Here is a 13684-nt window from a genome sequence, read left to right as displayed (position 1 = left end):
GTTCAGTGTCAGCCACTCAAGAGTGGAATCAGTGAATTTAAGTCATCAACAAAGGAGGGTTGGATTAAAGTTGATGACAAAGCAGTGCTGCATGGAACCCGGAAGCCCTCTGGAGTCATGTACGAGGGTTTGAACTTAAATAGTGACAACTATTTATTCACAACTGATACAAAAGAGTTACATGTTTGCACCTGTTTCTGTCCTTCAAAGTGGTCACCAGCATTGTATAGAAAGCGTTGCCAGCGATGTGGAAGGCATAGTATACCGTTAGCATAGCCTGTTCTGTTACTGGTGCAAATGGAGTGGTCTAAAGTTATGGTGATTCTCAAGTACGACTGTGATGGTGTTATCCTAATTCATTACATTCCTCCACAGCAGACCGTCAATGCACTGTATTACTGTTCACTTTTGGAGTATCACCTACAACCAGCTTTGCGAAAGAAGAGGCAATACTTTGTGCGCAACCCACCCATCATTTTGCACAACAATGTACGGGCGCATACAGAGCAAGCTGTGGCTGCTCTTTTGGATCGATGTGACTGAGACATGCTGTACCATTCACCATACTCCCTGTACATAAGTCCTCGCGACTTTGATTTGGTTCCGAAGATGAAGGTACGACTTCGTGGCATTCGCTTCAGAACTGTTCCAGAGATTCAACAGGCAATAGACCGCTCCGTTCACACCATCAGCAGAACAGGCTCTGCTAACGGTATACTATTCCTTCCGGACTGCTCAGAACGGGTTCTACATGATGCTGGTGACTACTTTGAAGGACAGTAACATGAGCAAACATGTAACTTTTTTGTATCAGTTGTGAATAAATAGTTGCCACTATTTAAGTTCCAACCCTCATACATGCAGAAATTCAACCAACTTTGCTCAAAGAAATTGCTGCAGTAAAAGAAATTAAAAAGAAATTGCTGCAGTAAAAGAAATTAAAGAGACTCCATTATTGCACTGTACCATGAGAAATGAGGACATCAGGAGAAACACCATGTCAAAGGAATATTAGGAAGAGAATTGGGCATAAGTTTTCCCTTGGAAAAGGCATTCTGTGAGCCATGCATTTATGGCAAAGCAAACTGCTTGCCGCTTGGTCTGGGAGAGAAGACAACCAAGCAAGAGGAACTGACAAAAGCTGATGTCTGTGGACCTTTTAATGAATCTTTGAAGAAGAAGATATATATGGTTGTGTTCAAAGACAGCTACACAAAATTTCAATATTGCTACATCATGAGGCAAAAATCTGAAGTTAAGGATGCTTCGAAATATGTTCACCATTTGAAGATGCTGGGTCACACAGTCAAAGGTCTACTAAGTGACAATGGTCTAGAATTTGACAGTAAGGAATTCAGAACATACTGTATGCACATGGTGTTACTCATAGGCTGACAGTACCCTACACACCACAGCCAAATGGTGGAAGTGAGAGTAAGATATGAACTGTAGTTGAAATGGCAAGAACCTTCAAGTACTCAAAAAAAGACGTTAATTTCCCAACAGCCACATGGGCAGAATTGTTTGGAGCATCAGTGTACCTTTCTAAATCGAACTGGAAAATTATCTGTGGAAGGTATTAGTCCCTTTGAGTTAAGGTTAGGTAAGAATCTGAGAATAAAACATTTACATATAATAGTCTCTACATGCTAAGCCTACATCCCAGTTCAAAGAAATAGAAAATTGATAAGAAAGCTATCAAGAACTATCTTGTGAAATTAGATGAATGTGAGCATTACAGAATTTGGTTGAAAAAAGAAAAGAAAACTGTTAGCAGAGATGTAATCTTCCACGAAAGAGTTGCAAGTTGTGAAGCACAAGTCAAATTACCATTGCAGGATGTTGAGCAAAATAAGCAGGGAAAGTGCGCAGCTCAGGAAGAAGATAAGGTAAACTCCACCAAAGAAGAGTCTGAAGAATCAGGAGACTGAAGAGGACAGTACTGACACCAGAGAAGAGGTGCTGATACCAGAGAACAGGAACTCTTTAACCAGTCTCATAAACAACTCCAAAATCACTCAACATTGATGAAACCTTCATGGCTAAATAACTTTGGAATGCCCACTGGAGAGATGATTAAAAAAAAAATTAAAAAAATTTTTAAAAAAAGATGAAGAACCAGAATCATATGAAGAAGCTGTAAGTGGTACACAAGAAATCACTGGAAGCAAGCTATGAAAAATGAAATGAAGTCACTACTAGAGATTCAGACATGGCAATTGACTACTCTACAAAAAGGAGCAAAAGTTATATTGTAAGTGGGTTTTACATGTGAAGACTAACCACAATGAGGTACTAAGAAATGTAAAGCAAGGCTTGTTGTCGAGGGGTTTAATCAATGCTATGGCATAAACTACAGTGAAATCTTCGGTTCAGTAGCTAAGCTGAGCACAATTCGTTCAATGTTAAGCGTTGCTGCAGGTGAGAAGATGCATCTCACACAGTTTGATGTGTCCACAGCATTATTGTATGGATAACTAGACAAAGTAATGTATTATGCAACAGCCTGAAGACTACAATGATGGTGTAGGGAGAGTTTGCACATTAAGGCAAAGTTCATATGCATTTAAGCAGGCCTTGAGATGTTGGCATAACTTCAGAGCACTTCTTTTGACAGCAGGTTCCAAGGCAAGTGATGCAGATATTTGCTTACATATCAGAGATGAAGGTGGCAAGAAACTGTTAGTCATTCTTTATGTAGACGACAAGTTAGTTGTGGTGAGTTATCAGTAGGTTTCCAGAAAGTTTGTTGATGAGTTGAAGGTTCAGTTCAAGATTGCTGTGAAGCCAGCACCGTATTTCCTCAGATTCAAGATAAAACACTTTGATGATGGTGCCTCAAGTCAGCAAGCCTATGCAAAGAGACTCTGGAACATTTCAACTTGTACCAACACAAATGGTAAACGATGTGGATACACTACAAGCAGAAAGAAAGAATGCAGAGGAGTGCAACTTTCCTCATTGACAAGCAGTTGGGAGCACTGATGAACCTGATCCTTGGAAAGACACCCTAGTTAGTTTACAGTATGATCTTCCTGTCTCAAACTCTTCAACAGCAGCTGTAGTAAGACTAAAGCGAGTATTCCAGTATGAAGCAGATATATGTGACCTAATCACAACCTATTGTTCAAATTTATTCAGTGGCATATTACATTGCTACAGTGATGAGGACTTTGGACAGTGCCACAAAAGTGGATGGTCAACATCTGGTGTAGTTATTACACATGGAAGTGGAGCTATCATCTGGCTCAGTCAATGATTGCCACATCTACAATAGAAGCAGAGCCGGTAGTGTAACAGAACCTGTTAAGCGCATAATTTACCCATGCAGAAATCATGTAATTTAACTATGCAAACATTTTAGAGGAATGAGAAAGTTGATGGAAGTTCCAGTCCTTAATACTGACAATCAAGCAACAGTGAAAAATGCACAAAATCCTGAGATCCACCGTAACAAAAAACACATTAAGATTTTTTTCATCTGAGAGTTAGGCATTCAGCATATTTCAACTGAGAATCAGCCAGCAGATATACTGATTAAATCCCTAGAAAAACCAAGACTGTTAGTTTTATGTAAAAAAAGGATATTTTGTGTCAATTTGTTTCTTCTTTACTCCTTTCTCTCTTCATTAAATAAGGGTAGTGTTGCAGTTTTATATATATATATATATCAAATGAGGTTGGCAACACTTCTGCTGTGGAGTTTTTGGAGGAACAAGTAATGCAACTGTTTTGTTTAGCAAAGTGTGTTTTTGTAGAATGTGACATAAACTAAATGTTTGGTACACTAGTACAATTTTTCAAGCTAAAATGAGTTAATGTAACAAGTACATCTATGTACTAGAAGCCGCAGCTCATGGCCTCACAGTAGCGTTCTCGCTTCCTGAGCGCGGGGTCCCGGGTTCGATTCCTGGCGGGATCAGGGATTTTCACCTACCTCGAGATGACTGGGTGTTGTTGTGTCGTCTTCATCATCATCATTCATCCCCATTACGGTTGGAGGAAGGCAATGGCAAACCATCTCCACTAGGACCTTGCCTAGTACGGCGGTGCGGGTATCCCGCATCATTCCCCTATGCTCTGTCAAGGAGTATGGGACTTCATCATAATTATTTACTAGTGGGTGATTATTCTAGAAAGACATTTTTTTTTTCTTAAGAGTAAAGATCAAATATTTGATTTTTTCTGTGTGTTCAAAACTTGGATAGAAAATGTGGTTGGTCCAAAAATCAATGCTGTTAGATTGGATAATAGTAGTGAATTTGTAAACTCTTAATTTTTATTCATTTCTCAGAGAGCATCAGATTAGTGTGTGCTATAGTCCAGAACAGAATGGTGTAGTGAATAGATCAATTTGTAAGACTGCATAGTGCACCTAACCAGTACAGGCAGAGGCATGCAACACAGCCTTTTTCTTAAAGAACCGTGTTCCTCAAATAACACTTAATGGTAAGACTCCACAGGAGTCATGGAAAGGAAAAGTTGTCTTCTTTGAACCATTTGAAATTATTTGGTTGTTGAGCTCTTCTCAATACAGCACATCAAAAAAGAAGAAAGTAGGATGCCAAAGCTAAGGAATTTGGTTTTGTTGAGTATTGTCAAATGACTACAGATCTCAGACTAATTGATTGACAGAATCCCAAAAAAATCATGCAAGACAGGAGCATTGTTTTTCTGAAGAATGAGTGCATGACTGACAGTACCAGGGCACCAACAGAAAATGAAAATTACTGGATGTTCTGGCCAAGTGACCAGTATGCGTTGAACGTTGTGAGGCAAAAGAAATAGTGGAAGTCAGCAGTTCTGAGAGTGACAAAGCAGATGCTAATCAATACCCAGGCTACAACCTGGATGCTCAGTTAGTGGTAGACATAGAGGAGACAGAAATGCTGCCAATGGACCCTGATCCTCCAGAAGTTGAACAGCCAGTCAGAAGAGCAGGACATGTACCCAGACCCAAAGGGTATCCAAATTATGTGACATACCTGATGAGTGAGTTTTCCAGCTAGTGAGAAGATCCTGTAAATCTGGAGGATGCCATGTCAATTAGTTAAACGACTGGATAAAGGCCGTGAAAGAGGAAGTAAAGTGTTACCACAACAGTAGTGTTTGGGAACTTGTGGACCAACCCAAGAGTAAAAGTAATGTGACTAACCAACCATGAGTAAAAGTATTGTGACTATGTTGTTGTTCTGGTCTTCAGTCCTGAGACTGGTTTGATGCAGCTCTCCATGCTACTCCATCCTGTGCAAGCTTCTTCATCTCCCACTACCTACTGCAACCTACATCCTTCTGAATCTGCTTAGTGTATTCATCTCTTGGTCTCCCTCTACGATTTTTACCCTCCACGCTGCCCTCCAATACCAAATTGGTGATCCCTTGATGCCTCAGAACATGTCCTACCAACCGATCCCTTCTTCTAGTCAAGATGTGCCACAAACTTCTCTTCTCCTCAATCCTATTCAATACTTCCTCATTAGTTATGTGATCTACCCAAATAATTTTCAGCATTCTTCTGTGGCACCACATTTCGAAAGCCTCTATTCTCTTCCTGTCCAAACTATTTATCGTCCATGTTTGACTTCCATACATGGCTACACTCCATACAAATACTTTCAGAAATGACTTCCTGACACTTAAATCTATACTCGATGTTAACAAATTTCTCTTCTTCAGAAACGCTTTCCTTGCCATTGCCAGTCTACATTTTATATCCTCTCTACTTCAACCATCATCAGTTATTTTTCTCCCCAAATAGCAAAACTCCTTTACTACTTTAAGTGTCTCATTTCCTAATCTAATTCCCTCAGCATTACCCGACTTAATTCGACTACATTCCATTATCTTCGTTTTGCTTTTGTTGATGTTCATCTTATATCCTCCCTTCAAGACGCTGTCCATTCCATTCAACTGCTCTTCCAAGTCCTTTGCTGTCTCTGACAGAATTACAATGTCACTGGCGAACCTAAACGTTTTTATTTCTTCTCTATGGATTTTAATGCCTACTCTGAATTTTCTTTTGTTTCCTTTCCTGCTTGCTCAATATACAGATTGAATAACATCGGGGAGAGGCTACAACCCTGTCTCACTCCCTTCCCAACCACTGCTTCTCTTTCATGCCCCTCGACTCTTCTAAGTGCCATCTGGTTTCTGTACAAATTGTAAATACCCTTTCGCTCCCTGTATTTTACCCCTGCCACCTTCAGAATTTGAAAGAAAGTATTCCAGTGAACATTGTCAAAAGCTTTCTCTAAGTCTACAAATGCTAGTAAAGTAGGTTTGCCTGTCCTTAATCTTTCTTCTAAGATAAGTCGTAAGGTCAGTATTGCCTCATGTGTTCCAGCATTTCTACGGAATCCAAACTGATCTTCCCCGAGGTCAGCTTCTACTAGTTTTTCCATTCGTCTGTAAAGAATTCATGTTAGTATTTAGAAGCTGTGACTTATTAAACTGATAGTTCACTAATTTTCACATCTGTCAACACCTGCTTTCTTTGTGATTGGAATTATTACATTCTTCTTGAAGTCTGAGGGTATTTCGCCTGTTTCATACAACTTGCTCACCAGATGGTAGAGGTTTGTCAGGACTGGCTCTCCCAAGGCCGTCAGTAGTTCCAATGCAATGTTGTCTACTCTGGGGGCCTTGTTTCGACTCAGGTCTTTCAGAGCTCTGTCCAACTCTTCACGCAGTATAGTATCTCCCATTTCATCTTCATTTACATCCTCTTCCATTTCCATAATATTGTCCTCAAGTACATTGCCTTGTATAGACCCTCTATATAGTACTTCCACCTTTCTGCTTTCCCTTCTTTGCTTAGAACTGGGTTTCCATCTTGATGTTCATACAAGTGGTTCTCTTATCTCCAAAGGTCTCTTTAATTTTTCTGTAGGCAGTATCTATCTTACCCCTAGTGAGATAAGCCTCTACATCCTTAAATTTGTTCTCTAGCCATCCCTGCTTAGCCATTTTGCACTTCCTGTTGATCTCGTTTTTGAGACGTCTGTATTCCTTTTTGCCTGCTTCATTTAGTGCATTTTTATATTTTCTCCTTTCATCAATTAAATTCAATATTTCTTCTGTTACCCAAGGATTTCTACTAGTCCTCGTCTTTTTACCTACTTGATCCTCTGCTGCCTTCACTACTTCATCCCTCAAAGCTACCCATTCTTCTTCTACTGTATTTCTTTCCCCCATTCCTGTCAATTGTTCCCTTATGCTCTTCCTGAATCTCTGTACAACCTGTGGTTTAGTCAGTTTATCCAGGTCCCATCTCCTTAAATTCCCACCTTTTTGCAATTTCTTCAGTTTTAATCTACAGTTCATAACCAATATATTGTGGTCAGAGTCCACATCTGCCCCTGGAAATGTCTTACAATTTAAAACCTGGTTCCTAAATCTCTCTCTTACCATTACGTAATATATCTGAAACCTGTCAGTGTTTCCTACTATATCTAACTTTAACCTATCCATTTCCCTTTTTAAATTGTCTAACCTACCTGCTCGATTAAGGGATCTGACATCCCACGCTCCGATCCGCAGAACACCAGTTTTCTTTCTCCTGATAACGACGTCCTCCTGAGTAGTCCCCACCCAGAGATCCGAATGGGGGACTATTTTACCTCCGGAATATTTTACTCAAGAGGACGCCATCATCATTTAACTATACAGTAAAGCTGCATGTCCTCGGGGAAAAATTATGGCCGTAGTTTCCCCTTGCTTTCAGCCGTGCGCAGTACCAGCACAGCAAGGTAGTTTTGGTTAGTGTTACAAGGCCAGATCAGACAATCATTGAGACTGTTGCCCCTGCAATTACTGAAAAAGCTGCTGCCCCTCTTCAAGAACCACGTTTGTCTGGTCTCTCAACAGCTACGGCTATCTGTATTGCTGAGGCACGTCAAGGTCCATGGTTCTTGGGAGGGGGGATTTGTACATATGTTTCTCAATAATATAAACATTCCTCTCACAGTATTTTACTTAGTTCTACTTTTCTAATCATATCACAAAACTTTTACATAGTGCAATGTTTATGAGCATTAAGTTACAATCTATAATTATTTTAAATACCCATTCACAATGTAGTAGCTATTATGTAGTAAATTACTTTTAGGGCTTTGTTGAAAGGTGTGGGGACCATTTGCATCTTTGTGGCAGAGTGTTGTACAATTCTGTTCCACAGTATGACACACTATTTTGAGCTTTTGACTTGTTTCTTCTGTTTAGATGTAAATACTGTCTGGATTCGGTTCATGGTCATGTATTGATAGATGTATTCACACGCCAAACTGTCAGAATATCTACCTCTTTGAATAAATCTTTACAAGTGCCCTGTTGCTGCTATTTGTTACTATTCATTGAGTTACTTTCTGAATCTTGAAAATAGTCTGTATTTTCCCAGCACTTATTCACCAAAACATTATTCCACAACTGAGGATTGAATGCATGTATCCAAAGTAGGCTACTTTGAGGCATGAAATGCTCCACACAGTGCAGAGATCTGTAGGACATAACATGCTGAGGATACCTTCTTTACCAAAATTCTCACATGGTCTGTCCATTTCAACTGACAGAGGATACCTTCTTTACCAAAATTCTCACATGGTCTGTCCATTTCAACTGACAATCTACATTCATCTCCAAGAATCTGGTAATAGTTACACAATCTAGTACATCATTATTTACTTTTATTATGGTATCACTGCATTTATTATTTAGTCAAAAGGTTATACAGTTTGTCTTTTTCACATTTACAGTTTCTCTATTCCTTAATGACCAGGATTATTTCTCCTCTTTAATCTCTTGATAGCACAGAGGCCATCCACCATTTGTTGGCACAGCCACAAGCAACAAGTCCTGTAGTCTGTTCAAATGCCACAGCATCTGGACTCACTTGAATTTTATGAACATCAAATTCCTTAAAACCAGAACGATATTTTGCTATAGCTTTGCTCATAGAAATACAATAATGATACTTCTGAGTCCGTGTGACTGAACTGGTTTTATAAAATCTTTTAGCCAAGCTCCTGTTTTATGATGCAAGTTCATTATTTGCTACATAGGAAAAGTGGCTAATGGCATATATGCTTCACCCAACTCAAACAAATGGAAGGAAGGTTAATATTTGATCATGTGCTTCCACAAGTTCTTAATATGAATGTTATGAAAACCATCTCAATCTTTATTTTATGAGCATTTATTAAGCTGTTAGTTTCATTCCATATGGACATCCTTACATGACATGTGGTACAAATGTCTCTGTGGCACCATTTAAATGCTCAATTTCCCAATAAAGCATTGAACTGCACATGTTGCAATATGACAAGCACAATATTCCCCTTCACAGGCTGTGCTTGATATTTGTATTCCAAAATGCGCATTTCCACATTTTACTAGGAAATTTAAGCATTTTAAATCATGACACTGTTCGCCAGAGCTTCACTAATTTTATCTCAACAAATCATCTCTACTGAAGTGAATAGCACTAAAATAAAATTTATTTCCATATTATCCATTTCGACTATCATCATGAAAGGACAGGAAATGGCACCAGGTGCACTCAGTGTGTATGTTTGAGGACCTCATTCAACATGTTAAAGACGCTATTCTGGCAGCCACTGAGGGAACAGGTTGCAAGCTACTGCAGATTGTGATGCACAATGGAACAAATGATGCCTGTGGTCTGAGCTCCGAGGTCATACTGGATTATTCCAGTGACAGGTAGAGAAAGGTGAGAGGACCAGTCTTGTAACGAAGATTCAACAAAGTTCATAGTATGCAGCACTGTCCCCAGAACTAATCGAGGCCCTTGGTTCTGAGTCGAGTGGAAGGACTGAACCAGATACTTCAAAAGATCTGTGAAAAGTGGCTCAAGTGTGCACCACACATCAGAGGGTCTTTTAGATAGGCAATTATCAATCCAGTTCAGATAACAATGCTTGTAGGAAACCTAGAAAGTCAAAAGAAATTCCTCCCACAGGTGAGAGTATTCGAAACCTAATGGTTAACTGCCACAGAATTTGTAACATAGTGCCAGAATTCGAAGCACTCCTGAATAATAGGTACATAAAGGTGGCTGAAAAGGGCAAGAACATGTATGGGAACTCTGGCTCAAGTTTAAAAGAATAATTGACCATGCATTGGATAGATATATACCCAGTGGAACAGTTCATAATGAGGAGGGAATCTCCATATGTGGTCACTGCAAAGAAACTTTTAAAGAAACAAAGACTACTGCTTCATAAGTGTCAAAAAGATCTACACGCATAGATAGAGAGATGCTGAATGAAATATTGCCAAGAGGGCAATACATTAAATCTTCAATAACTACCACAGCAGAATATTGTCAAATGATGTTTCACAAAAACCCAAAGGAATTCTACCCATATGTAAAGGCTGTTAGTGGCACCAAAGTTAGTGTCCAGTACTTAGAAAATGAGACAGGAACTGAAATTGAAGGTTGCAAAGCAAAAGTTGAAATACGTAACTATTATCAAATGTTCCTTTACAAAGGAAAACCCAAGAGAACTTAATTTTGTTCATCATATCACACATTTTAGGAAAGCCTGATTTAAATAAGCATGATTTAAATAATGAACACTGAACCAGTAAGCCGACTCATTTTTTAAAAATAATAATAATAATAAATAATAATCCATTGATCTGAAGACTTTATCATCCACAGTCTTAGCTGTTTTATGCATGATGAAGATCTGTTTGTTTATCTTTTTACACAGTGCATCTATGAGCTCCCCCCCCCCCCCCCCCCCCATGCCAAATGATTGTCTGTTATAGTTCCTAGAAAGTTTGTGCTGGTTACTTCTTTAATGGTCTTTCCATTTATTTTAACGCTTATATTATAATTTTCACTAAAATTGGTCTGAAATACTACATTCATCGTTTTAGACCGATTCATAAACAGGTTGTTTTGCGTTAAATATTTATTTGCATTTTCGATATTCAGGAGTGCTTCCTTCTCCAGCTCCTCTTTTGTGTCAGCTGTGCAAATGATTGTTGTGTCATCATCGTACATTATAAGTTTCTGATTTATATAGCTAAGGAAGTCGTTTACGTAGAGAATAAATAGTACTGGCCCAAGCACCGACCCATGCGGCACACAGTGTTTAACTGTTTGCAATTCTGATCTGAACTCAAACATAACCTTACGTTCATGAGCTGAAACCATGGAGGTAAGAATCTTACCTCCATGGCTGAAACACTCTTCAATTAAAACAATGATAAAACAAAGTTTCATTATATTACTCTATTGACGTGTGCAAGTGTTAACCCCACAGTAGTAACCCCGTCGAAACATTAAACAGCGCAACTGCGCCAGGTCTCCAACCACTTATTCAAATACGAATCATCTCGTAGACAACCGCCTCACTGTGGGATTCTGCCACTTGCTCGTAGCGTGGGTCATTTCCTTGAACGAACTGTAAATTTGTTATCACGTACCTCCCAGTTTATTTTATATTACTGATGCTCACTTGGATGAAAGACAACATAACTTATCACACTGACAGCCTAAGCAGTAATGAATGAGGAGGTATGGGCTCACAATTGTAAAACATCAATGCAACGGTACAAGACAATGTTGTTTAAAGCTAGCGTGCTACACATAGTAGGTGCGCCCGCACCAAGATTAATCGTATACACATTGTCAACTGAACGATGAGCCCCGACAAAGCGCATCTTCCGCTTGGAGCGGCTAACAATGTATTTTACATTCATTTCATATTTGCCTGCAGACAGCTGTTGTGTTGTATAGGCATCGTCAGATGGTTATACAAATGATTATCAATAAGGTCAGTAAACAGCTGCACATATATAAATTTCATAGCAACCGTAAACTATGAAGTAGTGTAGGAGCACGCACAGAACCACTTGTCTTAAAATCGCCTACGTATCCGCCACTAATGTATTTCGAAGCCTTACCGTGACTTCTTCTACTGATGCCGCACTTGTGGTGGTTCTTGACGTCATTATAAATACTTGGATTTTACCTCCTTTTTTAATTTATACTCTGATTCTTAAAGAGATGATGACGATTATTTAGGTTTTAGAGAGACTTTATGCATATGAAACCACTTCAGTGCAGTGACATATTACAGTAAAAGAATCTTAACAACGAATTTTTTGTTTGCTACGCAACAATACGTACGTAAAAAAGTGGAAGGGTAGGAGAGTGTGCGTGAATTAGTTGTTTGTTTGTTTTGTTTTCTTCCACTTCCGTTAGATACCATTTAGTCACTGCTGCGTAATAATAATATCTTTGTTCACTCAATATACGCATCTTTTAGTGTAGCATCGCTTTTCCTGTTTATTATTAAATTTTATATCTTTATCTGTCCATTGCATATAAATATTAGAGTACATTGTTGTAGGTTTTAATGTTGGGTTCAGATAGCAAAGACTTCACTGACATTAGTTGTGGGATTTTATTCTCGATAGCAAATGCTAAAAACTTGTTCCTCGCCTCACTATATTTTCTGTATTGACATTATATACTTTCGTATCTCCCTGAGTAGTATCGTCACAAGAACAGGCTGGTGTTTGGTTTGTATGTAGTCGGTGTAAGTGCTCTGGAAATATCGTGTGATTCCACTTAATGTGGATGTTGCTTGTCGAGGTCCACAAAAGTACTGCAACCAAGGCCGTTTCGGAAATCGTGATAATAATAATAATAATAAACCCCGTGGAGGACCGGGAAAAGAATAATCCTCCGGTATGTTCTGCCAGTCGTAAAAGGCGACCAAAAGAACAATCCACTAATAGGGCTAACCCCCATTTTAGTGTTATTAGTTGGTTCAGGAGAGAGCTAATGAAGCCTCGGACAAGTAATGTCATGGTCAGAGACGACGCTTGAATCCTATGCCCGTCCACAATGGTAACGACACTGCTAGCCACACGGAAAATGATTTAAATCCAAATACTGGTGTTTTGCAGGATATTCTTCCTGCAACCACTCTAGAAGGAAAACAAAGATAGAGGATGAGATGGTTAGATGAAGTTAACCGACACCTCATATTCTGTTATTACCAACCAACAAACTTAGGAACCACTCAACTGGATACAGATCCCAAGAATACACAACATTTATTACCAGATACCCAGAATTAAAATTTTTATCAGAACAACGACTAGCTGATCAGGTCCGTGTAATAATCAAAAATAACAGGATACCCCAGTCAAAATTAGAAAACATCAAACAACAAATACAACAAATACTGCAACAAAATAATGTGGAATCAGAAGAAGAAGAAAATACAGTAATAGACTCAAACATTCAAGAGCAAACAAACGAAGAACAACACGCATCAATTAAACAATCAGAGCGATACGAAATCTTAGGACAGCCACCAAGACAAGCACAAATAGAACACAAAGTGACACACATGCTACATATAGAAGAATAATTTCAGCTGACATACATAGAATACAAAGAAATCAGTAAAATAATAAACTCACTGAAAAGTAAAAGCTCTTACGGAATTGATGGCATTTCCAGCAAGATACTTAAAGCTTTTTCCCCACAGATAAGTAGGATTCTCAGCCACCTATGTAATAGCTCTTTGGAGCAGGGTGTTTTCCCCGATAGACTGAAGTATGCCATTGTAAAACCATAGCATAAAAAGGGGGATACGTCGGATGTCAACAACTATCGCCCAATCTCTCTTCTGACAGCTCT

General features: G+C 39.0%; 1 protein-coding gene across 2 annotated transcripts in view; it reads right to left on the bottom strand.

The window, feature by feature from the left end:
- LOC126281434 (cAMP-dependent protein kinase type I-alpha regulatory subunit-like) overlaps positions 1 to 12216 on the bottom strand; it is a 214972-nt gene extending 202756 nt beyond the window's left edge. Inside the window, exon 1 of one of the 2 annotated variants that reach the window (XM_049980398.1) lies at positions 11932 to 12216. In XM_049980398.1, coding sequence (XP_049836355.1) covers positions 11932 to 11979 — 48 coding nt within the window. In that variant the 5' untranslated portion in view covers positions 11980 to 12216. The remainder of the gene's footprint in view (positions 1 to 11931) is intronic. The other variant, XM_049980399.1, reaches the window with a different exon arrangement.
- Positions 12217 to 13684: the final 1468 nt, after the last annotated feature.

The sequence above is a fragment of the Schistocerca gregaria genome, chromosome 7, assembly GCF_023897955.1.
Source record: "Schistocerca gregaria isolate iqSchGreg1 chromosome 7, iqSchGreg1.2, whole genome shotgun sequence".
Lineage (NCBI taxonomy): Eukaryota > Metazoa > Arthropoda > Insecta > Orthoptera > Acrididae > Schistocerca > Schistocerca gregaria.
The sequence above is the reverse complement of the archived record's forward strand: the minus strand, read 5'-3'. Positions and strand labels throughout refer to the sequence as shown.